This window comes from Cyprinodon tularosa, unplaced genomic scaffold (assembly GCF_016077235.1).
Source record: "Cyprinodon tularosa strain WSP-4 unplaced genomic scaffold, ASM1607723v1 ctg871, whole genome shotgun sequence".
Classification (NCBI taxonomy): Eukaryota; Metazoa; Chordata; class Actinopteri; order Cyprinodontiformes; family Cyprinodontidae; genus Cyprinodon; species Cyprinodon tularosa.
The window spans coordinates 495,518-523,499 of NW_024039642.1; the positions used below are offsets into that span (position 1 = coordinate 495,518).

General features: G+C 42.5%; 2 protein-coding genes across 3 annotated transcripts; both read left to right on the forward strand.

The window, feature by feature from the left end:
* The first annotated feature begins 203 nt into the window (after positions 1-203).
* crk (v-crk avian sarcoma virus CT10 oncogene homolog) lies at positions 204-5,702 on the forward strand. Its single transcript, XM_038273440.1, has 3 exons — positions 204-753; positions 3,103-3,683; positions 5,129-5,702. Exons 1-3 carry the CDS (start codon positions 540-542, stop codon positions 5,264-5,266), a joined length of 933 nt encoding a protein of 310 aa, XP_038129368.1. The 5' UTR covers positions 204-539; the 3' UTR covers positions 5,267-5,702.
* Positions 5,703-14,751: 9,049 nt separating this feature from the next.
* ywhae1 (tyrosine 3-monooxygenase/tryptophan 5-monooxygenase activation protein, epsilon polypeptide 1) lies at positions 14,752-27,976 on the forward strand. Of its 2 annotated transcripts, none has more exons than XM_038273441.1 (6): positions 14,752-14,987; positions 18,886-19,085; positions 21,729-21,835; positions 23,027-23,233; positions 24,251-24,387; positions 26,956-27,976. In XM_038273441.1, exons 1-6 carry the CDS (start codon positions 14,924-14,926, stop codon positions 27,009-27,011), a joined length of 771 nt encoding a protein of 256 aa, XP_038129369.1. In that variant the 5' UTR covers positions 14,752-14,923; the 3' UTR covers positions 27,012-27,976. The 2 variants fall into 2 exon arrangements, with proteins under 2 accessions (XP_038129369.1, XP_038129370.1); XM_038273442.1 differs by having other exon boundaries at positions 26,959-27,976.
* The last annotated feature ends 6 nt before the right edge of the window (positions 27,977-27,982 follow it).

Below are 27,982 nucleotides of genomic sequence, written 5' to 3' on the forward strand. Positions count from 1 at the left end.
ATCTAAATGTTCAGGTCTGGTTTATAATTAAAGCCAAAAGGCAAACAGTTTGAATATTCAAAGTAAAATAAAAAAACGGTTTATAAAAAGAATATTAAATGTTTGAAAGAATAAGGAACATATAAATGCGGGAATTTAATGAGATGCGCGCTTATTAGTTTATTTTTACGCATCGATCTTGACGTCGTGCGTGCTTTACGTCTCTACGTCACATCCGGTGAATGGGGCCTTTTTTGTTTCCCCGCATCCGCCATTTCAGTTTTTGAAGTTAGTGGACACCAGCCGCCGGATCTTCGCCCCAATCGGCGCCGCGGGTGAAGCGCAGTGAGCGGGGAGCAGCAGGCGGAGCTCAGGCCGCAGCGGAGCCGCTTTTCTCGGCGCGGATCGGAGCCTCGGCTCGGCCAGCTGCGGATGCCGCCTGCTCACCGGAGCGGCTCTCGGCGCTAAAGTTTTTTGTATGAGTTGAAGCTCCGCTGGTGGATAACGGGAGGAGAGCGCGGAAGGCCCCGGGTTGAAACCTCGGCTTTGTGGTGGTCATCATGGCCGGTCACTTTGACGCGAAGGACCGCGGCAGCTGGTACTGGGGCCGCCTGAGCAGGCAGGAGGCGCTGTCCCTGCTGCAGGGTCAGCGGCACGGCGTGTTTCTGGTCCGGGACTCCATCACCAGCCCGGGGGACTACGTGCTGTCGGTGTCGGAGAACTCCAAAGTCTCCCATTACATCATCAACAGCAACAGCAGAGCGTCCGGCCCAGGTAAGAGCGCGCGGAGGGGGGCGTGGAGGGGCCAGGCTCATGCTGGGACCGTCCCTGCAGGACAGAGCGGAGCCACCGTGGATCCTGCAGGGGGACCGGGCCTCCAGCGTGGAGCCCACGGATCATCCACCTGCTACTGCAACCCACGCAGTGTCTGTGGATCATTGGAGGAAGGAGCAGAGCAGTCAGATGATCTACGGGTCCCTGCAGGAGCATTTCTGGGAAAATATCAAACAAGGAAACGAAGCTGCTGAGAAAAACATCTGGATCCAGAAATGTTTTACCTCAGCAGGTCCAAAGCATAAGCGAACCAGGCGGCCCCTCAGCAGGGGGGCATTTACCATTAGGCAGTACTGGGGAGCCACCAAGGGCCCCAAGCTTCTCGGGGCCCCATAAATATATGATTAATACAACTATTCCTTATTTCTGCTCATTAATGATGTTTTTGATAAAAATCCTTTGGCTAAAATGCCATCAGAACGCTGATAATATTAAGTGTGTCTCAGCCCCCCCCTTCAGTGTCCACCATATTGGATCAGTCCATTTGCTGCACATGTTCAGAAAGGTCCAAACAGACAGCAGCAAACCATTTGAAAACAAACCATGCAAAGAGCAGTGTTGCCAACTTAGCGCTTTAGTCGCTATATTTAGCCACTTTTCAGACCCCTCTAGCACTTTGATTTCTAAAAAGCTCCTAGCGCCAAATCTAGAGACTTTTTTCTACTACTGGAGACTTTGGAGACAACATCTAAAAGCAGCGAACTCTGCTCTCCAGAGCCAGTAGATTGGTAACCCCGCCTCCTGCTCTCCTCTATCTTGTCTGCTGTCATGATTCATGCAGCTATTATTTCATCCAAATGAAAAATGGAGAACAGAGAAGCAGATCATGGCTTGTCTACAGTGAAAAGAAGGACTGGGTTATTTACTTTGGCCTTTTTGGAAACACAGGAAGGAGCAATCAGCTAAGTGAGCTTAGTGCTTGGAGAAAATCTTTCATTCCTTTAGAGACAGCATGAAAAGTCAGCTGAGTACAAAACATAGAGAGGAAAACAAGAAGAAAAGGGACAAGAAGAGAGGGACACAACCTAGAACAGATAATGGATGTCTATTCTATTAACATTTCTCTATCTGGAGAATGGGGCTGTTTGATGTCTTCTCCATTCAGAGGCCCCCTGCCCGTCTTTGCTTAGGGCCCCACTTTTCCTAAATCCGCCCCTGTCCTTCAGAACTTCCCTGAACTCGAAGCCGTTCAGCTTTAGAACCTCTCCATAACTTCATGGTGAAATAAATAAACATTTGCAATCATTTATGGACTTGCATCTAGGTATAGAAATTAGCTTTTTGGTTCTTCTAGCTTAGTGGTTCCCAAAATAAGGGTCAGGATCCTCTTGGGGGGGTCGCAAGGCATTATTTGGGGAGTCATTCCAAAAAATTAAAAACAATCCACTGGACTTTGTTTCAAAGTTTGAAGACGTTTCTCAATTCAACATTTCAGAAATAGCGTTTAGTTCCAGGTTTTATAAAGTACTGCTAACAAATAGACGCATATATTTAAACATCCATGGCGTCTAAATAAAAGGCTTAGAGGAGAGAAATCTTTCTAGTTTGAGTTCTGGGGCGAACATGTTAATCATAGTCATTACTAACATACTTTTATCAATAATTGTTCTGCATAAAAGCCAGCTCCCATGTCAGAGGATGAAGAGAGCACATCCAGTTAGTCACAGTCAGAGAAACAGGACTACACTGGAAAACAGGCCAAGCTCCAGCATCTAGAAACAAAGGTGTTGATGGCAGCAGCACAGCTGATATTTCTCTCCAGGATGGAGTCACAGCCAAACAGGAACAGACCAGATGAAGCTACTATGAGAAAAAGCAGAGAGAGCAGAATGTTAGAGATTGAACTAACAGATTCTGCAGAGTGGGAGAATAGAGATAGAATGAAGCAGAATGATGAAAAAGGGGTCCCTATGTCCTCCAGCAGTCTAAGCCTATAGCAGCAGAACTATAGAGATAGCTCTTAACATATTATCATATCAAAGTTATGCTTTGGTCATACAGTTTTAAACAGCGCTTATTTAAATGAGGAAAACATGCTTTCATCTTTAATGTTAGCACATTAATGTTCATAATTAACCAGTGTTTTTGTTAATTAACTGTTAATATAGGAAACATTAAAATGTAAAATAAGTTGGAGCGTTCACTTCAGGGTATTACTGCTTCTGCCGTCTGTATTGGAGGGAAAAAATGGTGGTGGGGGGCAATAATTGGCCGCTGGCCCCCCCTTAGCCCTGCCCCTGCTGGTGGAGCCCGGCGGGGTTAAATAATCTGACTTCCTTCTCTCTCCAGGTTTGGGCCTCCCCAGGTTCCGCATCGGCGACCAGGAGTTTGACGCTCTTCCTGCTCTCCTGGAGTTCTACAAAATCCACTACCTGGACACCACCACCTTGATAGAGCCCATCAACAAGTCCAAACACCCCTCCTTCATTCCGGGCGGCGGGGCCCCTCCGCGCCTGGAGGACGAGTTCGTCCGCGCGCTTTTTGACTTCCCCGGCAACGACGACGAGGATCTCCCGTTCCGGATGGGCGACATCCTCCGGGTGCTGGAGAAGCCGGAGGAGCAGTGGTGGAACGCCCAGAACTCTGAAGGGAAAACCGGGATGATCCCGGTGCCGTACGTGGAGAAGTACCGGCCGGCTTCGCCCAGCGCCGCGGCGGGGGCCGGCGGGCCCGTAGTGCCGCCCGCAGGGATGGCGGCGCACGGGAACTCTAACAGCTCTGCCGCTCTGTCCGGAGCGCCGCTGCTGGGAGACCCCAGCCAGTACGCCCAGCCCACGCCGCTGCCCAACCTCCAGAACGGGCCCGTGTTCGCCAGGGCCATCCAGAAGAGGGTTCCCAACGCCTACGACAAGACCGCCCTGGCCCTGGAGGTAAACCCACTGATCCATCTCCCTAATCCAGGTTTGGGTTAATCCTGAGTTTAGTTTTCAGTAAAACCAGCATCATGCTGCCACCGCCGTGTTCCAGGGTGACTTCTCACCACAGAGCGTTTTGCTTGTGAGCAGATGGTTAAAGGTTGGCATCTGGTGGATCAGACGGCGTTTGTGGGTCTGTGTGGATGAAGCATCTGGCCGCGCCGTGTGCCGACTGTTTTTAACCATCCGGACATGATGGCGGGACCCCCTCATACCAGGCCGTCTGTGGGAGGAAATAGTTTGTGTTTCCTGGAAGGTTGCAGTGCAGCTGAGCTCCAGAGCAGATCCACCGTTTGGTCTTTTGGGTCCTGATGGAGCGCAAGCAGGAGCTGGTGGTTCGTTTCTCCCCGTTTGATGTTGGTCTGTTTGTTTGGCGAGGTGTGGAAAGGAGCGCCGGATCCTTCGCCTGCAGCCGGCTTTGCTCTGTGACTCAGCATATCGGCCCTGAACAGTTAATGATCAGCTCAGATCTCCTGCAGCGCCCATCAGGAGGCTCTGCTGGAGGGCCCGGCGCCCCCTGGAGGGCCCGCCCGGCGCCCCCTAGAGGGCCTGGCGTCCCTTAGAGCCCAGCATCTAATAAAAAAAATAAATAAACTGTTACTTGTTCCAGTTGTTTTGATCACAGATTAATCAGTGATCAAAACAACTGGAACGATTAACTGATCAACCACTGATTAATCACCGATTTACTGATAAATTAACTGATTAATAGTTAATTACTGGTTAAATGATTATTCACAGATTAATCTGATTAACTGATGAATCACTGATTAATCAGTAATTAATTAAATCGGTGATTAACGGTCTCTATTGTTCTCTCACTCAATAAGAAACTAGAGGAGATGAAACAAATGAGGAACTTATTACTTATTCATTATTATTCTAAATAAAGATAAATCCAGTCATATGAAAAAGTTTGGCCACTTCTATTAATCTTAAATATTTTTATTTCTAAATATTTGGTTGTTTCAACAGCTATTTTAGTTTGATATATCTAATAACTGATAATAATTGAGCTTTATTGGACAGAAACCAGAGTAAACATGTTTACATGAGTAAATAAATCAGTGACATAATTATAAAAGGTTAACATTCATAAATTCTTCTAAAAATAAATGTTTTTATTGTTTTTTAAACGTCTGGATAGTCAGAGGGTGTGCAGTCCAGGTCAGCATGGTGCTTAGCTTAGCCGTGGAGAGGCGGTCCAGAGGTTAGCGCCGTCCGATCAGGTGATGACTGAGCCGTTTCCTGACTTATCGCTCGCTATCATGGCGGCCTTGAACCTTGGACCGTCTGTTTGCTCAGACCTCATAGAAACTCCTCCTGAAATGAGGAGCTGCTGTGTTCATCTGTCTGATGATGGTTCTGTTCCTCACCCATTCTCCCTCTCTCCCCCCCAGGTGGGCGACATGGTGAAGGTGACCAAAATAAACGTGAACGGCCAGTGGGAGGGCGAATGTAAAGGCAAGCACGGCCACTTTCCTTTCACACACGTCAAACTGCTGGACCAGCACAGCGGCGAGGACGAGCTGAGCTGAGGGCGGCCCGCCCCCGCACCCACGGACACTACACTACTATTAGCCCTGCCCTCACCCATTCTCCCCCCTCCCTCAGCATTTAGCAGCACCAAGTACTGAGAATTACCAAGAACAAAGACCGTGATCCACGTCCCCCAGCTGCTCCCTGGACAGGAGGGACGCTCCACTTCCTGTGTCCCGCCCCGTAGATGTTTGCTGCCATTTCCTCGGCCCTCATTGGCTGCATTCATGTCTTTGAAGTAGAGATGCACCAACCAGAGCTGCTACCGGCGGACGGATGTCGGCTTCCTCAGAGCCGCTGGAATAAACGGATCTCTGACGGCCGTGTGAAGACGTCCTCCAGAGACCGCTTGGATTAAATGCTAGCATGATTAGCCCCGGTGACATTACCGGTTCAACAAGGAGAGGCACTCTGTTCCGCCTTCCTGTTATCCACCACACGCTCTCTCCTGAAGCCCTGAGACGCTGTAGAGCACGACACTAATCCCCCGCCCCACCCATCTCCGTGGACATGAAAGCAGCGGCGTTGAGGTGAACGGCGGCGGCAGGCTTCAGAAAACCGACATGAAGGTGAACGGAGTGCAGAGTGGGAAGCAGCGGCGAGCGGACAGAGAGGCGGACGCCGTGTCCTCCCACCTGAGGCCCTTTCTCCCTCCAACTACACCCATGTAGGATCCGTAGAACACGTCGTCATGGACCCATGTAACCGTGGTAACCGTGGTTCTCATTCCAGTATTGTTTTTATCCTCCTAGTCGTCTTCATAGCTGCTTTTGTCTGGGATGCACATTTAATTTGGGGGGTTTAACACTGCGAGGACGGAAGACCTGACCCCCCTCACCCCATCTGATGGAAATGACTGAAGTAAAACAGAGTGAATGTAGGCGGCGCTACCACTTGCTGGGACATGTTAGCCGTCTGCTTGTTCACCACACTAGCTAGGATATGTTAGCCATCTGTGTGTTCACCACACTAGCCAGGACACGTTAGCAGTCTGCGTGCCTACTACGCTAGCCAGGACACGTTAGCCGTCTGCGTGTCCACCACACTAGCTAGGACACGTTAGCAGTCTGCGTGCCCACTACGCTAGCCAGGACACATTAGCCATCTGTGTGTCCACCATACTAGTTAGGACACATTAGCCGTCTGCGTCTGCATACTAAGCAGGCGGCTGCAGTGAAGGAAGGCAGGTGGTGTCTTTTTGTACTGGTCCTTTCCATTTTCAAACCTTCCATGAACTCTTTTATTTCTTTATTTTATTTTAGTTTCCTTTGGTGCTTCCTCATTTAATCTTTTATTTAAAGCCTTTTAGTTGCAGAAGAAACCGGCTGATTGTTTGGAGTTCATGGTGGTTTTTCTGTTTCTCCGCCCCTTTAGGAAACGTGTTTCATTTTGACAATCATCCTGATGGAGACTTTAATCTGAGTCGTCCTCTGCTCTAGCGCTGCTGTTGCCTGTAGATGGCGCCGCTGCAGCAGCATTCAGAGGTGGACGTCTTCCTCTGTTAGATCTGATTCATCCAAGCCTCATTTATGGAGGGAATTTTGTTCCATTATTGTTACAAGCAAAAAAAAAACATGTTTTGTCAATTTGAAGTTTGAAAAAAATCTAGAAAGTAAACATCTGGGAATGAATAATTTCTTCAGATTTTATATTTTGGAATGTTTCAGTTTTTTAGATTGAGTTTTATGATTTGCAGGGACGTGATCCTCACCTCAATCCCAATCCTAATCTGATTAAAGTAGAAAAAAATGTTGGTTGGGTATGAAATATGAAAAATAAGAATGAAATAAAATAAAACCTATGAAAAAGAGCAAAGTTGCTCTCAAAGCCTTTTATTGATTCACAATCTTTTCAAATGATTCCTAGATTAATTTTTTTTTTTGTTGAATTTACAACCAATAATGGAATCAAATTCTCTCCGTATTTTCGCAGCAGGTTATTCTCCATCAGATGGAGACGCCACTCAGTGCTCAGATTTAACGATTCTCCACTAATTTTAATGGGATTATCAGAGATTAAAGGCTGATATTCTTTCCAGTAATTTCTGGATTAACGGAGTAATTCGTTCATTTTTGTGAAGGTTGCTCCATCAGTGCGTTCCTGTCCTGCCTCCTCCTCCTCCGCCCCGTCTGACCTTTTATTTCTGCCAGCTTCCACCTCATGTCTGTTTTTCTCTTTCCGACCCGATCCGGCTCCTTTCTGCTGCTCCGCCTCAAAGCTCATCTTTCCACGATTGTGTTGCCAATGAAAAACCACCAAGAAGTATTTTTTTAAAGCCCTGCATGAAGTGGTTGGTTTCCCCTCGGAGGGACGATTGATGCGGCGGAAACTGTTAGATCGAAATGTGCCATTTTATTATAACACTAGATTCTTTCAAGACAATTGAAATTACCTTTTTATTTTCAGTAGCATGTAATGTGTTAATATACTAGTAAATAAAGTCCAACATGAAACACGTTTGCATCGTTTTTGCTGTTTGAACTTGAGAAGCTCAGATGGGAAACGTTCAGACACATCATAGATCATTAGGAGGAACGTCAGCGGAGATGATCCTGCTCTTTTAAAACTTTATAGGGCAACTTACCGTTTTTTTTCAAAGGGACCATGAAGTGTTCCTGCTGCTGCTGCTGTTGCTCCAATAAGCTAAAGTCCGTCATGCAGAAAGTTTAATTTAAGGAGGACGTCGCTCTTCCTCAGCTTCAGTCTTTGCTCTGGCAGCGGTTCCATTAGCAGCTCATTCCCTACGGAGGCAACCGTGTTCCATTATTGTTGTAAGAAACAGGTTTTGTAAATGAAAATAAAAAACAAAAGTTATAAAACCTGAAATTCAAAGAAGGGATGCATTCCAGAAGTTAGCTTTGAATAAGCTTTTTTTTTCAATATTTAATTTTAAAAAATACAGATTTTATTTGTTCAATTTATTTGTTTTACATATATAAATGTTTTTTCCTTTTTTCAAACGTTACTTTTCTGATTACATTATGATGAATTGCATTATTTTTATGTAGTCATATTTCATGTTATCTTCCAGCCCTTTTCAAACCCTCGCTGTTGTCCAATAAAAATATTGCTGCTGATGTTCAGCAGACCAATAGGAGCCCCCGAGTAAAGCCCGCCCCCAGAAGAAAAGAGAATATGATCTGTAAACATTTTAAAAGAAGGAAATTTGTAGAATTCGGTTTGAAGACGAACCCTTTCAGAAAGAAAGCTTGGAGCTCCGCCCACCAGATGACGGCCGACCAGCTCCACCAATCAGCAACCAGAGTCCACTTTGACATCCTGCCCAGTTTGATGCTGCTGCTGAAAGATTTCCTGATTTGTCAAACCGATGCTAAAGTAGAACTTCACACGATGCTCCACATTCCTCACTTTAGGGAAGAAAGGGATTCTGGGAAGAGTTAACATAAAATACAACTTGTTTCTCGTAATTTTACGACTTCATTATTGTAGTTTAATGACTTTATTCTTATAGTTTTTTTCACTTTATTCTTGTAATGGTACGACATTCTCATAATATTGTGCCTTTATTCTCAAAATGAAACAAATCTCTAGCCTATCCCTAATACTCCGTCGCAGTATGATGACTTTGTTCTCAAAATGTTATTTTATTCTAAAAAAAAAATAATCTATAGCCTGTTCCTAATACTCTGTAATATGGGAATAAACAAAATGGGAAAATAAATGAATGGGGAGTGGTGGCCTAGTGGTTAGAGCATGGTGCTGGGAATCCTGAGGTTGAGAGATTGAAACCCACTGCCTCCACTCTGGGTCCCTGAGCAAGACCCTTATCCCCACACTGCTGCCCAGGGGGAGGGGCTAAATGCAGAGAGGGAATTTCTCCATTGTGAGATAAATAGAGTTCCATTGTTTTTATTATATACATAAAATTGGAGAAAACGGCTATGTTACAAATTTTCATTTAAAAAACAAAATTCTTTGTTTGCAACAATAATGTACCAAAATTCCCTCCATAAATCCCAGCCTGAAGGGGGTCCGCTCGCCAGAACTGAGCAGATCGTAGTTCCATCTGCCTCCTACCATCCTGGGGAGGGACGGTTAAAAATGAATTTATAAAAACCAACCTTTATGCGTATATATTGATCTTCAGAAATTCAATCCATGCAGAATGTTTTGTTTTTTTAAACACAGCCCTGGTAAGTTAGCTTCGTAAGTTCCTCTGAAACAAACGGCTAAGAACGTTGACAATCTGAAAAAGTGAATTATTTGTTAGTTAAACAACAAAGTTGGAGAATAGAGATAGAATGAAGCAGAATGATGAAAAAGGGGTCCCTATGTCCTCCGGCAGTCTAAGCCTATAGCAGCAGAACTATAGAGATAGAATGAAGCAGAATTATGGAAAGTATTCTGTACTGGCTGCTTAGGAGAGGAGCCTGATAACTAAAAGATCTGCCTCACATTCTACTTTTAGAAATTCTAGGAACCACTAGTAAACCTGCAGATTGAGAGCGAAGTGCTCTGTTAGGAAAATCTACTGAATGAAACAGCTGATAACTTCACACATTGAACCCCAGTGGGCCTCAGCAGATGGCCGCTCACACTGAGCCTGGTTCTGCTGGAGGTTTCTTCCTGTTCAAAGGGAGTTTTTCCTCTCCACTGTCGCTATAAGCATGCTTAGTGTGAGGGATTGCTGAAGAGTCAATGAGTCGATGCAATCAGCTGGTTTTCCTTAGATAGAAAACTTTGAATCAATCTGACTGGATGATCTGGTGAACTGGAAAGTGACCTGAGATGACATGATGTGAATTGGAGCTATAGAAATAAACTGAATAGAATTGAACATAGTTGGGTCAGGAGGTCATAGATTTCTTTTTAGCAAATGTGTTGGAACAAGAAAAGGTGCTAAGAAGACGCTTTGTTTTAGACAATCATCACTGAGGGTTGGACAGCAGGATCTGTCTGTCTGATACTCCTGATTTTAAGGCATTTCAATAGTTACTCATAAGAAGACTAACTGGACGCTGCCATTAGCCTTTAGCTTCTAACGCATCCTGTTTCATCCCATAAGCAGGAGTGCTTCTCTTCTGGCCAAGAACGCTGCTATGAAATAAAGAGGATTAGAAAGTCTGAAACTTCTACCAAGAGTGATGGTAAAAGTGAAACAAAAACCTTGATTATTTTTGTCATTTGAATATGATGGAAAGCTACAAAGGTGATAATGAAGCTGTTTTAAATATAATTAAACCAATGTATGTAAAACAGACCAAGACGTTCACTAAAGGAGCATTTTATGCGGGAATGAAAGAGGTTTGATATATTTGAGAATCCAAAATCCTGCTGATGGCGTCTCTGTTGTTGTAAAGGTGAAAAAAGAAAATGTCATCAAACAAATGTTAATATTACAAAAACAATAACCTGAGTAAAAACAGGTTTTAAAGGTTGATTTCATTAATTAAACTGAAAAAAAGATTATTAAATTAGATTCTTTCTGACAACTTTGGGCCTCCTACCCTGACACCCTGCAGTTTGCATACAGAACAAATAAAGGGGTCCAGGATGCAACCATAACCCTGTTGAATCTCAATGTCAAACATCCAGCCCCACCTACTGGTGCAAAAGCTTTTACACCGCTTCCAACTGGATTCCAGCATCTCTGGCTGGATACTGGATTTCCTCACCAACCGATCCCAGCGAGTGAGAGTAATCGACCATCCTTCTTTTACATCTACAGGTTCTCCTCAAGGTTGCGTTTAATCTCCCGTTCTCTACATCTTCTACACTGATGACTGTCATTCTGAAACTGACAATCGCCACATTGTCAAGTCTGCGGACGACGCTGTCATTGTGAGCTTGCTGGGTGACGGTGAAACAGCACATGGCCTCATCATGGACTATTTCACAAACTGGTGCCAGGAAGCCATGCTGGATCTGAACGTCACTAAAACAAAGGAAGTGCAAAACCTCTACAACCATCATGAATGGGCAAAACAGTGAAATTGTTCACCAGTATAAATATCTTGGGTCTATCATAGATGACAAATTAACAGCAACACAGACATGCTGTGTGAGAAAGGGCAGCAGCGCTAATACTGCCTCAGAAAGTTAGCCAGGTTCCAGGTTGACAAGACTCTGATGACCATGTTCTATAGATCTGTTATAGAGTCCATACTTACCTTCTCTGCTGGTACACAGCAGATGGCAGGTATGATGGCAGATATGCAGTAAAATCACAGGTGTTTAACAGAAAACCATGACTGAAATGTATGAAGATCAGGTAATCAGGAAGGCGTCCATCTTGGATAATTACACCCATCCCCTACATAACGAATTCCAGTTTCTATCCTCTGGTTCCCGTTTTAAATACCCACCAGCTCAGACCAATAGATAGGAACACTCCTTTATTCCCTCTGTTTTATCCACCTTACTTGTATCTTTTTATAATATTTTTGTGTTTCTTTTATTTTTTATTTGTGAGATATGAATGTGTGTGTGAAAGGTGTCCTACTACTGCACATAAATTTCCCATACTGGGACAAATACAAGCTACTGAACTGATCCATCATTACATTAGAGTCTACCAGAATATTTCTATGAATTTTATTCATAGAAAACATGAGACAGAAATGGTCATTCCAAGCTACAAAAAAACCTGAAACATATCAAATTATTCCAGAAATGCACTGCCGAGTCATCAGGAGGTTTTTATAGGAGCTCAGAACGGGATCTAAAACACCGCAGACCCCGCCTCTGTCACAGTTTTAGATGGTTTCCTTCACGCCATGCTGGGACATGAAGGAAGCCATCTATGTTAAGAAAGAAAAACCAACCTTAAAGCTTAAACATTACAGATAAAGGACAATCAGCTAAAACGGGAGTAAAAGTAACATTCACACAATCAAAGCAATAAAATGAGGGAAAAGCATCAAATAAAGTCCAACGTCTTGCTCGGTATCAACAGTCAAAAGGTGGGTTTTGACAAAAGATTTAAAAACAGTCAGAGAAAAATGAAAAGATGAATTAAATAAACAAAATGTTTCTGATAATGTATGGAGTGATATTTGTGTCATTATTGTGGAAAGCAGAGCTCAGATTTTGTCAATTAAAACTAAGAAAGGAAATAGATCAAAGGTTTTAGAGTAACTGCTGTTTTCTCAGATTTAGGTTATTTCATATTTTAATTTTAACATTTACATTTTTTATTTGTCTTTACTGGTTTTATATTTAAGATTTTTTTTTTTTTCAAATATTCCGTTTTGTAGTGTCATTCCTTCCACACACAAATTGTGTTTTCCACATCACCTCTAGGGGGCGAGCTTTCCTCTGGAGAGAGTGGGAAGATGAGTTTCTATTGGTCTGCTGGACGTTAGCAACATTTTTATTGGTCAAGAGCGAGCGTTTTGATTGGGCTAGAAATGAAGAGAATAGCAGCCTGGAGATGAAGAGCGCCTCACCTGGAATGTGGAGATTATGGCTGTTTTCATGGAAGCAGTTGAAGGTCTGAGGAGAAGCTGGACGGAGCAACTGGCAGCGGCATCACCTTCGCTTAATGCAACTTATTGATAGAAAATACTTAATAAAACAATTATACGGTTTCCTTTGGAGGCCTTTGCACCGCATTGAGTCTCAGTTTGTTCAGTTCTGCCTGTTAATAATAACTTATACAAGTTTCTAATTTATTAATTGTAATAAGCCTACCAACTAGAAATCCATTAATGTTACAATCACCTGTCTGCACCCCAGTGACAGGAGGAAGTTTTCCCATCATGCACCAAGCATTGCAACCGCAGCAGTTGCTTTTGATCAACTCCGGCGGCTGGTCTCGTCCTGATCTTTCAGACGTTGGACAGAAGCGGCGTGCACCGCGAACGGACCAACACCAATCGAATCCAAGCGGGTTTAGCTCAACTGGAACGCACCTGATTTGATCTGCAAAACACTGTTTGAAAAGAATCCAGCTCGTAAAACTCAATCTAAAGTCTAGCAAAACGATTTAGAATAAAAAGATAAAAAATGAGATTATAAAATTTTGAGAACAATTTTAAATTTCATTTGGAAAAAAATATACAGCAAAATCTTAGAAAAGAGCAAAGTTCCTCTCAAAACATCTTTTAGGGAATAAATGTATTTTTAAGTTTTACTTATTAAGTGTATTTGTTTTATATTTCAATTCACAAAATGTCTTATTTACAACAATATTGGAATAAAATTCCCTCCATAAGAATCTGAAATATTTAAATGAGACCCAATGATGAAAGTGAATAAATGTGCGATGGGCACAGGAAAGTTTAAGTTCAAAGTATCTATCTATTCGTATTTCTAAGTTTTAATTTCTATGTTTTTTGCTTAATGTCTTTAGTTTTTGACAAATTATTAAAAAGTGCTTAATTTGAAGTTGGATGGACTAATTTTTGTTTATTTATCTTTTAATTTATTTTCAACTTCAGTCATTTTGAAATGTTCTTTTACCAAAATAAAAGCCACTTCTTTCCCTGCTCAGATGTTTTAGGTGGATTAATACCACGGAGTGTTAGGGCCAGGCTGGAGATGTTTTGATTGGAGAATAAAGTCCTAACATTACAAGATTAAAGTCATAAAATTACGAGATTTAAATAATAAAATAACGACAATAAAGTCATAAAATTATGAGAATAAAATCGCAAAATTATTAGATTAAAGTCATTAAAATTTGAAGAATAAAGTCATAAAATACGAGATTAAAGTCATAAAATTACCAGATTAAAATCACAAAATTACAAGGTTGAAGTTACAAGATTATGAGATTACAGTCAATAAATTAACGAGAATAAAGTAATTAAATTACGAGATTAAAGTTATAAAATTACGAGAATAAAGTCGCAATGACAATAAAGCCATAAAAATACAAGAATAAAATCATAAAATTACAACAATAAAGTCATAAAATTATGAGAATAAAGTCGCAAAAATTATTAGATTAAAGTCATTAAAATTAAAAGAATATAGACATAAAATAACGAAACTAAAGTCAGAAAATTATGAGATTAAAGTTATAAAATTACGAGAATAAAGTCGCAACGAGAATAAAAGTCATAAAATTACAAGATTTAAATAATAAAATAACGAGAATAAAGTCATAAAATTACGAGATTTAAGTCATAAAATTTTGAGAATAAAGTCGCAAAATTATTAGATTAAAGTAATTAAAATTAAAAGAATAAAGTCAGAAAATAACGAGATTAAAGTCATAAAATTAGGAGAATAAAGTTGTATTTTATGACGACTTTTTCTTTCCCTAAAATGAGGATTGTCGAGCATCATGTGAAGTTATGACTTCATTCTCGTAATTTTACGACTTTACTCTCTTAAATGTAAGATTTCATTTTTTTGTAAAATTACGGCTTTAATGTTTATAACTTTTCCACTTTATTCTCATAATGTTAGGACTTTATTCTCGTTTTAAAACAATCTGTAGGCTGGCCCTAACACTCCTTGGTAGGATAATGTGTTAAACGTCCTGCCATACATGAAGGGACCCGGATGAGGTCGGCTGCCATCTTTCCTCTGTCCCCTCAGCGCTGCCGGTGGGGCGGAACTCTCTTCATCGATCAGTTGGTTTCTAGGAACCGCCGACGGACCTGGCTCTCCACCGTGGCTGCTCGTTACACATCTGACTCCCAGCTTTGCCAGCTTGACACCGAATCTCCTCATCTTTCTACACCATGGGAGAACGAGAGGACCTGGTTTATCAGGCCAAACTCGCCGAGCAGGCGGAGAGATATGACGGTGAGTGGAAGCCTGGGCCGCCGGCCGGGAGGGGGGCGCCTCCACGGCTACTATCTGTCTCTCTTTAAGCTCAGTGATAGCTGGCTAGCTAAACTAGCTAGCCCTGCTAACACCGTTTTTAATTGGCCTGCTCTTTGCTGACATGACGTCACACATGATCTGTTGTTAAGGGAAAGTAGTGAAAGTTAAAATCCCACCAGGAGTCGGGAAGCAGCTGGATTCAGGAATATCGCAGGAATTCTGTTGACTCCCGCTAACATTAGCGCAGTGGCTAAAACAAAATGGCGGCTCAGTGAAGCGTGAGCTGTCAGGGGGGCTGCCTCCCCATGCCTACCCTGACATTAACGCTCGGCCTTTATTAGCATCTGAGCTTCCTCCCATCCAACAGGAGCTCGATGCAAAGTGGAGCATTACACGCGTGGGAGTGGGGAGGCAGCTGTTCCTTTCTGTGGGGTGTTTCCTGCAGGCGGGCTGCGCTGATCGATCACTCCGCCCCACCCCCCCGGTGTTTCGGCTCCACCGGTCACACGTTGCCCGGTGCCGGTCAGTGAACGCACCATGACTCATTGACAGGAACCTCTGGGCGGCTAAACTCTAACCGGACTGGAATGTAGACAAACTTTGCTCCAAGTCCTCCTGAAGCCTTAAAATAGCTGAACTTTGATAAAAAGAAGGAGCCGGACGTTGATCAGGGATCTGCAGCAGGCTGCTTCATCTGATGGAATCACTGAAATAAAATAATGTGATGTCAAGAATCATTGAGACAACATTCCCTCTAAATCTCCCCTCACCGTCCACCACAGGGCAGGGCCCTCTCCATACTAGTCTTTCCTCTCGGCCTGTACTGATAGTTATTGATTCACATCTTGTTGGGTATTTTGGAAAAGATTCATAAATTAAAATGTAACCTTAACTTAGCTTAGACTTGACCTTTGAGCAGAGGTCAGCCCAAACACCAGGAATAAGTCCTCCATCCGCCCAGGGACGGATTTAGGAAATGTGGGGCCCTGGGCAAAGACAGGCAGCGGGCCACCTGAATGGAGAAGACATGAAACAGCCCCATTCTACAGATAGAGAAATGTTAATAGAATAGACATCCATTATCTGTTCTTGGTTGTGTCCCTCTCTTCTTGTCCCTTTTCTTCTTGTTTTCCTCTCTATGTTTTGTACTCAGCTGACTTTTCATGCTGTCTCTAAAGGAATCATGAATGTCTCATGAATCATGACAGCAGACAAGATAGAGGAGAGCAGGAGGCGGGGTTACCAATCTACTCGCTCTGGAGAGCAGAGTTCGCTGCTTTTAGATGTTGTCTCCAAAGTCTCCAGTAGCAGAAAAAAGTCTCTAGATTTGGCGCTAGGAGCTTTTTAGAAATCAAAGTGCTAGAGGGGTCTGAAAAGTGGCTAAATATAGCGACTAAAGCGCTAAGTTGGCAACACTGCTCTTTGCATGGTTTGTTTTCAAATGGTTTGCTGCTGTCTGTTTGGACCTTTCTGAACATGTGCAGCAGATGGACTGATCCAATATGGTGGACACTGAAGGGGGGGGCTGAGACACGCTTAATATTATCAGCGTTCTGATGGTGTTTTAGCCAAAGGATTTTTATCAAAAACATAATTAATGTGAAAAAATAAGGAATAGTTGTATTAACCATACATGGAAACAGAGTTTTTTGTGGCCCCCAGGAACTTGGGGGGCCTAGGTAGCTGCCTAGTATTGCCTAATGTTAACCCCCTCCTGCATCTGCCCCAGAATTGGGCGTGGTTGTGGGTGGGGTGCAGTAGAACAGTCTATCAGATGGTATTGATCGCTGATTGGTTGTTTTATCTCCCGGCTCTCTGCTGATTCAATGTCAAGTTGTTTCCTGTAAAGTTCAGCTTCTGCTGCGTTTCAGGGCCCAGATCTCCTCCAGGAATTCCCAGAGTCTCAGTTATTCCAGAATCCCACCGGTTGGTGTTTATAACCCTCCTTCTAACTTCAGCTCTTCGTTATTTTTTGCGGATTCGGATCCCTCTTTTCAGAGCTAGAATAAATGATCCATGTTTAGGTTTTTCCCCCACTGCTCTGAGCGTTATTATTTCTCTAAGGAACATTTTAATCGAATGAGTTCAAAAAAAACGACCCGTCTCCTTTTAAACCACAGTTCTTATGTGTAGCTCCATGGAAAGTTATTTGGTTCTTTGCCTTCACTCTGAAAACAGCAGCAGAACATCTCAGATGTGCTTAAACTGCAGCTGTATTTCAGATCCTCTGGTTTGGAGATGTTTTTCCAACCAAAATGTGTCGATAGACGAGCGGAGCTGATGGCACAAGGATGGCAGATCATTTCCTGGTCCACCTGGAGCCAGGCTTTTAGCTGGGATTATTTCATAGGCTGTCCACCTTGGTGTATCTTATCTCTAGGCTCTGCACGGTGCAGGGGGGTTCGAGGGGATCCTCCCCCAGAAAATGTTGAAATTTAGACTCTGAAACGTTATTTCCTGCATTTTGAGATGGAAAGCAGCTAACTTTGTGTCTTTGTTCCAAAACTACTTTAGTCCTAATTATAGGAAGGATGTGAGCCTGAATAGAGGTGGAAATTTCTTAAGGAAAACATGAGATAATTTTTAGGAACAATATTATGTTTCATAGGTTAATTGAAACTATCAGCAAATCTGATGCTATGTTCAGACTGAACGCCATCAAAGAACCTTCTGCTGGTTAGCCGTCGAGTAAAGTGAGTCCAGATGCTTCTGCTGCTCCTGAGTTCAATGCCAGAGAGCAGCTTTGCTATATTAGCTGTGATCAGCGGGTAGAAAGTAGTTAGAATCTATGTTGAAGTGAGAAAGTCCTCCTGAAAACATGGTCTGTGCAGTCAGTTCATCCAGATTACCATCCTGCCTTCAAAGATTATTTCTCTGTGGGAGCCGCTCAGACCCCCACATACCGGCGCTGCGCTGTCACTGGGAATCCCCAGCAGCAGCTGCCTCAGGCCCGCTCGCCTCTTGGGTTTATTTTTTAGCGTTTTTCACGTACGTAATGCAAACTGCAGGCAGCAGGATAATGCAGGGTTTATTTTTTTATTAAGGCCTTAATTGGCAATAAAATTCATTAAATGTGATTATCAGGGCATATAAAATGCTATATTAAAAAAAAAAAAGTTTATTCAAAACAATTCGGTCAGATATATCACTGTATGTGTGGGTGGAACTGCTTCCGGTTGATCATAAAACCGCATGTTTGGAAAAGAAGCTCGAGGCGGAGAAAAGGATAGAGATGGGAAAATGCTCCTTTCGACAAAAGTGGCTTTATTTTAATGCCATCAACAAGTAACCATGACAATTATTTCTAGGGGAATTAAAAGAGCATTAAAAACCATTAAATTAGAGTTTCTCATTCCTGTATAAATCCTGTAATAAAAGCCAACATATTCTGCCGGCAGGTTTCTACATTTGAAGGTAATTTAGGCGTTAATAAACAGTTTCAGAGGAGTGATCATAGCGCTCTGCATCAGCAGTGCTGCGTCTGACTCCCTGCCAGCTCCCAGATCAGCTTCTCTCATTGGTTGATGTCCAGCAGCTGCTGCTGGTGAAATTTCTTAAGATTTGAGCAAAGTTACCAAAGCTTTACATCCTAAAATAGGGAGTATAATTTGTCTTTTTTGTTTATTTAAGGTCGTACATGTACATCTATATTCACTGCTAGCTAACAGCTTTCCTGGAGGAGCTCAGAGCGCTGCTCCTACAGGAGAGCGTCACTTAAAGAAGTTTATTTGATTATTTTTGTTTTAATACCTTCAGATATTGGTTGTAAAGTTAAAAAGCAAACATGTCCTGTTGGTTCAGGTATCAGGCTAGCAAAGCAGAGCATCTCCTCTCATGTTTGCTCAGTGAAGCTTCTACTTGTGTTCTCCCCAAACAGAGATGGTGGAGTCTATGAAGAAGGTGGCAGGAATGGACGTGGAGCTCACAGTGGAGGAGAGGAACCTGCTGTCAGTGGCCTACAAGAACGTGATCGGGGCTCGCAGAGCGTCCTGGAGGATAATCAGCAGCATCGAGCAGAGGGAAGAGAACAAGGGTGGAGAGGAGAAGCTGAAGATGATCCGGGAATACAGGCAAACGGTAAATGACTCGGGAGGAGGGAGGCGGTTTTCTCACGTACGTGTCGCGTCAGAGCGGCTCTGATCCGTCCTGCTGACGGTGAGATCACGATCCGCCATGAACGCCGCCGCAGCTGGACGGACGTGGCCTGAGTCATGGCTGGCAGGTCCTCCCTGCATCACTCAGGCTTTTATAGAGAGGAATAAGAGCAGGTTTAATGCTGGGAGAGGCCGGGCTGTTAGAGCACGCTGATCTAATGGCAGCAGAGATGTTTCTGGGAAAACCTTTCCTGGATCGGGGTTATGGAGCGTGGACGGCGTTCAGCCGCTTCCCCTCATCGAATCAGTCTGAGGACGCCAGCAGGGCGTTCCGCCGTTCATGGATGGCGTTCTGATGTTCGGGAATAATCCAGATTATGTTAGGACAGATTTAGCTGCAAGAATATTGGAGAAATTAAACATCAAATCTGAAGAAAAAAAAGGTTTTGAGAGTAAGTTGTTTTTTTTGTTTCAAATAACTTTTTCATATTTTTTTTATTTTTCAAATTAAATTATTTAAAAAAATATATTTTATACAGATGTTTTCTTTTTGCAAGCTTATGTTAAAGGAAAAGTTTGGTCAGTAAGAAATAATCCATGAATCATTATTTAGACCTAAAGCTGATACGTTGAATTTAGCGTTAATCAGACCACGGAGTCTGAAAGCGGCCATTTTTTCCCCAATTTGATTTAATATCTAACAAATGGAATGACTGAGTCATTTAGTGAACATAATTTATGATATTTGAAGAGTTGAAAGCCTGAAATGGAGATAAAAGAAAATATTTGGAAAATAGATGATTCATTTTTTTAGATAATAGTAAAGAAATTGATTAATTTAAATCCAAGATTGGAAGATTTGAACATAAAAAAATGATTTCTGTTATTTTACAATGAAAAATCTTATGGAAAAAGAAGGAGGGAGGAAGGAAGAAGAAATTACCTGGGTTCCTTTTAAAAGTTCAGTCAGCGAGGAATAATCGATGGATCATTATTTATACCTAAAACTAAGATGTTTGCGGTGATTTAATAAATTTAGCATTAATCAGTAAAAAAATTTAAACCATTTTCGTCTCAATCACAGAGTCTGGGAGCGGCCATGTTTGCCCAAATATAGTAGCCCCTCCCTCCTGCCATCTTCCAGCAGTGACGTCACGGTGCGGTAAGCCTAGCGCCATTCTCCCCGCTTTCCAAGCTAAATCAATGGGAACTACTAGACACATCTGCAATCAACAACAATTATTGAAGATTTCCAGAGGACTTCACCATTGAAATTCACCAGAGCTATAGTGAAACTGACAATGCCCACGTGCATGGCAGCTGGATGCTGGAATACATCGGGTAAAAGTGAAAAAAAGAGTTATTCCACCTTTCTGATTCCTGATCCTCCACGGACGGGTTGGTCGTTGGATCGCCAACTTGAAGAGGGAGGATTTGCCATCGAACTTCTGGCCAGAGAAAAAACCCGTAATATGTAGCCAACATTTGGAAGAAGAATGTTTTCAAGATGACTTGGATAATAGCGCGTTGTGACAAACACCAGATACAGCACTGGGACTTGATCAACAGCCGATACCGCGCCGTGACAATGTCACTAACCAGTAGGTGGCAGTAGTGTTCTTTGACAAACATGGATGCCTCCAGTAAAGCACATTCACATGAAAATTACTCTGAATTAAAAACACTGATCATTTATTGAACAGGATGGAATCATTTCAGATTTAAAGAACTTTCAGAAGTTTGGATTCTGAATGTGAGCGACTTTTCCTTTAATTTTATTTTATGATCAGATTCTCTTCACTTTAACTCCACCAATCAAATGTTGCAGACATCCATCAACCAGTAGAAATGCTCCTTTGCTTCCTGCTCCAGAGGAAGCCCCGCCTCATCTGAAAAGAAGGGAATTCTTAACTTTTATCAGAAAAAACAACAAAATAATTACATTATGAAAAATTAGAATATGAAAATGTATCTTACCAAAAAAAAAAAAAAAACAAATCTGAGAAAATGTCAAAGTTTTATTCTCTAAACCCTTTTTTTTCCTTTGCTGCTTTTATTAGAAGCAGGAAGAGACTAAAATATTCCTGCTGCTCTTCATAGAGAGGAAAGATGATTCCTGGTTTCCAGACTTTTCCAAATAGGAATGGGATAAAGAGGTCGGACATTAGGGCTGGGCGATATAGAAAAAAAGCTTATTGATTAAAAAAAAAATGCATATTGATCGATATCGATAATTATTGAAAAGATTTGAAACCATATTTTATGTGCAGCTCTGCCTGGACTTTTTATGATATTGCTAAATGATTTAATTTTAATAAAGAACAAAAACACAGACTTCGAATTAAATCTTTATTTAACCAACTTTTTTAACCATAACAGAATTGTTTTAAAGAAAAATGACTTAAGAGACCTGAGTTATGTTAAATAAATACTGACAAAGAATAAACTAAGGTGACCAGAAAAGTGACCAAAATAAATATAACAAATAAATAAATGGACCCCCCATCATGCTGCATCATGCTGGGTGGTTGTTCGAGTCTTTGAACGCGTTGATGGAGGATCTCTGATTGGTCTCCATCATCAGGTGTATATGTTTCTGACCCGGTCAGTGACTCTGTGTCTGCAGGTGGAGAAGGAGCTGAAGTCCATCTGTGGGGACATCCTGGACGCGCTGGACAGACATCTGCTGCCCTCTGCAGCCATGGGAGAGTCCAAGGTCTTCTACAACAAGATGTAAGTTCCTGCAGCGCTGGGTGTCGGGTGAGGGATGGACGCTGGGAAGCTCAGGGAAGATCAGGAACTCCTCCAGGCGGAGAATCGAATCGTTTGGTGAAGTAGGGCTGCAACTAACTATTTAAAATCACTCAATATGTTGATTTATTCTCTCAATTAATCGATTAATAATCAGAAACCCAAAGGTTCCTTAAAGACGATGTTTTATGAAATTAAACCAGGTGAAACTTTTCCACCTGAGGAGGTCTGAATACAGCAGATTGGCAGACAATGCACTTTGTCTTTTTCAATGTTGGACGTAAACAAAGAGGATTTATAACGAGTCCAGAACTTCTGTCCAACGGCAGCCTAACTTCTGCATAACCACGGCAGCGTAACGCCCAGGAAAAGATGCACAGGTCAGAGTCCTGAGGGGGGCAGCGATGCGCCCGGAGGCGCCCGGTCTGCAGAAAAAGATTTATTTGATCGCAGTATTAACCTGGCTGCTGTTTACCTCAAAAAGAAAAATAAAGAAAGAAATAAGGTTCTTGGTGGCAGCAGAAAGAGCGTCATGTCTGCATCAGGAAGTTTGTTGGTACACACACACACACACACATATCTATATATATATCTCAGGGTTTCCGCGGGTCATTAAAAATCTTTAAAAGTCTTTAAGTTATAAAGTTATAATTTTTTTTAATTAAGGCCTTAATTGGCATTCAAATTCATTAAATCTGTTTATTGTAGCATTTAAAATGATTTATTAAAAACATTTTATAAAAACGATTAAGTCAGACATATTATATCACAATATATTTGTGAGGAACTGCTTCCGGTTGATCGCAAAGCTGCATGTTCAGAAAAGGAGCTTGATTCGGAGAAAAAGTGAGAGAATGGGGGGGAAAAAAAGCACATTTGAACAAAAGTGGCTGGAAAACGAGAAATTCAGGACCTGGCTGCAGCCTGTCGACCGGTACCTGTTGGTGGCATTAAAATTATTTCTAAGAGCATTAAAAGAGCATTAAAATTAAGTTTTTCATTCCTGTATAAACCCTGTGTGTGTGTGTATATATCTGTATGTGTGTGTTTGTGTAATCCGTAGATCAATAATTCATACATGATGTTGGTTTTTCTCTCCTTTCCGGAGTCTGACGCTGAGAAGGTTTGGATGTTTTCTCATTCGCTCCTTTCTGTTTGCTCCCCTGCGGTCAGGAAGGGCGACTACCACCGGTACCTGGCAGAGTTCGCCACCGGCAACAACAGAAAGGAGGCGGCGGAGAACAGCCTGGTGGCCTACAAAACGGCCACGGACCTGGCCATGCTGGAGCTGCCGCCCACGCACCCCATCCGCCTCGGCCTCGCCCTCAACTTCTCCGTCTTTTACTACGAGATCCTCAACTCGCCCGACCGCGCCTGCAGGTGAGCGTCCTCCAAACGGCCGCGTTCCTCGGATTCAACCAGGAATGGCTCACTGTCACTGAGGAAAAAACGGTTTGATGACCATCTGGGCGCTTTTAGGGGCAGACGATTCTGAAGGTTCAGGACTAATGGGTGGATGAAGTTACCTTCTTCAAATTAGACAAAATTGGTGTCAAACGTTTGTGCAACAAAAATGTTCGTTTGTGCCGCTACCATTTTAAAGATATAAAGAGATGTTTCTAGAGGTCATCAAAGGTCAACCAGCCCCCCCACCTTCTTCAAATTAGACAAAATGGGTGTCAAACGTTTGTGCAACAAAAACAGATGTTAACTGACCTTTGATGACCTCTACAAAATATTATTAATATCATTAAAATGACAGCAGTACATATGAGCTTTTTTGCTATACAAAAATATTAAGTTACAAAAATGTATTTTAAATATAGAATATAAATCTAAAAAATAAAAAATTTTTGCTGCACAAACAAAGCTGAGTTTATTGACGCCCATTGTGCCTAATTTGAAGAAGGTGGGCGGGGTTTGACCTTTTGACCTTTACATTTCCATTAACATCTTCAGCCAAAGCAGCACAAACGTTTGACTCTAATTTGGTCTGATTTGCAGAAGGTGGGGGGGGGGGGGGGCAACTTCACTCAGGTGATTAAGTTTAGCTTCAGCTTAGAGTTAGTTAGGGACCAGTAATGGTTAGTTTAGGGTGTTGAGCTATGATCATGAAGCTAAATAAACCGATGGAGACGGCACACTTTCTCATCGCTTTAAGTTTTTAACATTTGTGTTTTTTTTATTCTACAGGATAATTTCTCTCTTTTTTTTATGATCTAAAATCTAAAATTGTTTACAGAAGAAAATGATTTTAGAAATAAAGCAGAAAGCCTTAAATTGGATGGATGAGTCGGGTTTGAAGCCATCCTTCCTGTTTTAGTGTATTTTAGAGGATTTAAGGAGAAAAGTTTAAAGTTTGGATCCTGGAGCTGATCGGCCATCTTTGCTCCGCAGGTTGGCGAAGGCTGCGTTCGATGACGCCATCGCAGAGCTGGACACGCTGAGTGAAGAAAGCTACAAGGACTCCACGCTTATCATGCAGTTGTTACGCGACAACCTGACATTATGGACTTCAGATATGCAGGGAGAGGGTAAGGACCCCCCCCCCCGCTATAAGCAGATTACTGATCATTTCTCTTCTAACTTCCTGTTTAAACATTTTAAATCATTTTAAAATCTGCAGCTATGAAATGTTGCTTCTGTTCTCCAAGTCTTGACAGTGAAGATGTTCCCTGATGCTAAACTAGCTTAGCATCAGGATTAGATTCGCTGCTTTTATTTATATCCCAGCGCGGGCTCCCAGGCCCTGCTGGTGATTCTTTAAGTTATTCCAGCTTTTATTGTTATTCTAAGCGCAGAGCAACGGAATTCCCTCTCTGAATTTAACCCATACCCTTGGGGAGCAGTGGGGGGGTTAAGGGTCTTGTTCAGGGACCCATGTTGGCAGTCTGTGCCCCTCTGTCTGGAACTCAGAACCTCTGGATTCTAGGCTCTTTGCCCCATGCTCCTCTGGCGTTAACCAGCGGTAAGATTAACCGATGCCGGCGTCAGACAGCTTGGTCTCAGCAGCAGCTCCACAGGATCAGGAGCCAAAACACAGAAACGGCAAAGAATGACAGAGAGGAAAACATTGGGCCCCTAGGAGCCCTGAGCTCCATCTACTGAGCATCTCTGGAAGGAGCTGAAACAGGAAAGACAGCCTGAGGCTCCTGGGTGAGGAGCAGAGGTCTGACTGACAGGAACAGGAACCATCGATGGCAGAGATCCACTCTGAAGGCTGAGGGAAGTTAATATTAGAGTTTTACCTTTTTCAATAATATCTTTGAAATAACTTTTTAGTGACTATAATCCAAAAATGAGTCACAGAGAGGAGAGCAGGGATCTGTTTGCTGCGCTGAATCCAAGGAGGAAACGTAAAGCTTTACTGCAGTTAGGGATGTTTATTGAGCCCTTTTTCTCCAGAGGTTCTAGAGGAGTTCCTGGAACAGAGCCGACCTTCTTTATCAGCTGGTTGAGCTTCTGATGATGATGATGATGATGGAGGAAGAGACCTGCAGCTTCTGGAAGCAAAATTGAATAAACTTAGAATAATAATGATGGTAGAGTGAAGGAGGAACATCCTTTAGATCAGGAGTCTTCAACGTTTTCCAGGCCAAGGACCCCAAACTGATGGTGAGATGGAGCGGGGACCCCCTAATTATATATATATTGCATAGAATAGTGTTCTATCAAACTGGTCCTATAGTCACTCTATTACAGATGGAGTAATGTAACTAAAGTAATCCCTCCCTGGGATTATTAAAGTATTTCTGATTCCTGGTTGATGGGACAGGTGTTGTGAATGAAACGGTGCCCAGCTTGAAAGAGCTCCTGTGTGTCTCTGAATGTGAGCATTGATGACTGAAAGACATCTTCTGCCTCCATTTATCTGTTTACTACAGTCTGTTGGATTCATGTTCATGTGGATTTAAAGACGTTTCAATTAGTGGAAAAAACTGCAGGAGGGAATATTAAAAAAAAAAAATTCAATCAACTAAAGCTTTAGTGACCCCCATGCAGTACCTCTGTGGACCACCTAGGGATCACGGACCCCCTGTTGAGGACCTCAAACCTAGAAGATTAATAAATTTTAATCTTTAAAAGTGATTGGAAGACATTTTGAAAATCAGTCCATAAATAAAAATGGACTTCATCTAATGCAATATTGAAATGTTATTTAAAAATAATCCTTTTTATATATATATATATATAATTTTGCTGATAGCTTTTTATGAATTTTGATTTTTTTTTTTTTTTTTTCAAATTACATTTTCCAGATCTTATTGTCTTCCCTACTGGGGGCGGGGCTACCCTCTGGGGTTAGAAGCAAAGACTTGTTCCTATTGGAGGGACAGCATTTTAATTGGTCCTGTAGTGCCGGAAGTTTGATCCGTAAAACGCCGCGAGGAACGATCGCTACTCCGCTATTCTTTATTTACAAAATGTTTGTCTTTTATGCAACACTATTGGCATCCAATTCTATTCATTTTATTTCTATAGCACCAATTCACAACACGTGTCAACTCTACAGATTCTATCTAAGGAAAACCAGCTGATTGCATCGACTCATTGACTCTTCAGCAATCCCTCACACTAAGCATGCTTGTAGCGACAGTGGAGAGGAAAAACTCCCTTTGAACAGGAAGAAACCTCCAGCAGAACCAGGCTCAGTGTGAGCGGCCATCTGCTGAGGCCCACTGGGGTTCAAGGAGACAGAAGCAGACATAGAAAAAGAACATCCCTATGTCCTCCAGCAGTCTAAGCCTATAGCAGCAGAACTATAGAGATAGATCAGGATAACCTGAGCCACTCTAACTAGAAGCTTTATCAAAAAGGAAAGTTTTAAGCCTAGCCTTAAAAGTAGACAGGGTGTCTGCCTCACGGACTAAAACTGGTAGTTGGTTCCACAGGAGAGGAGCCTGAGAACTAAAAGATCTGCCTCCCATTCTACTTTTAGAAATTCTAGGAACCACTAGTAAACCTGCAGATTGAGAGCGAAGTGCTCTGTTAGGAACATAAGGAACAATCAGATCTCTGATATCAGATGGAGCTTGGCCATTTAAGGCTTTATATGTGAGAAGGAGGATTTGTTGCTGATCTTTTCTAATTCTTCCGTCCAGCAGGTGAAGAACAGAACAAAGAGACGCTGCAGGACGTGGAGGACGAGGCCCAGTGAGACTCTGCCACGGACCGCCAACAACTCGATGCCCCGCTCCCGCCCCTTCACACTCCTCCTCCCCCCCTCTGGAGCTCGCTGACCCTGCAGGGCCGTGGAGCTAGCGAGTTGATTTTTCTCTTATTTTTGTATCAGCCCTCGCACAGTTTTCAAAAAAACCACTTAATTGCGACAGGAAGTGAAGGTTGGAGAGAAAGAGATCAAAGGGTCCCTGTTTGCTGTTTTTGTCCCGGTACAAGTAGTTCTGGAAAAAAAAAACAAAAAAAAAAACAATCTTTGTTTTCATTGTTGTATTTTTGTTTTTTCCTCCACATTTTTATCAGTTGCTGGATGTATTGAGATTTTTTTTGGTAATGTAATTACAGAAATTAACTTTTATTACTAATAATGTTGAAGAGTAGTCATGGGAGCCGTTTTATCCGTTTTTAGCGACGCGTCGAACAGATTCTCTGACCTTTATGGTGTTTTTTTTTTAACGGGCAGTTTGGAGGTTTTTCCGCTGCCGATTGTTAGATGGGTCGGATCATCCGGGGAAGATCGCAGAACGTGCGATATCCACGTGGGGCAAAGAAGTGCTTGATGTTTTACACTACAGTCAGTCCTGTTCCGTAGCCGTTCCTGTGTTTTGTGCTGAAATACTGTACGTGTTTTTTCACATGCTAAACTTCCCGACACTAACTTATTTCTAACTGCTTTGGTTCTGCTCAAACATCGGGAGGAGACGACTCCTCCGACGAGTGAAGATGTCTGAAGGGGGGGCGGCAGCGCCGACAGGAGCTAACGCGTTAGCCTCTGCTGCTTCTCCCCTGCTTTTATTCTGCTAGCGGTTTCATTTTTTGCTTCCTTCGATGTAACTTGGAGCTGATTTGTACTACTGGATATCTGACTGGAGCCACAGACGGGGAATCTGTAACGTTCTTATTGAAACACAGCATGGCATTAACATTAAACCATCTAAATTCAAACGGACT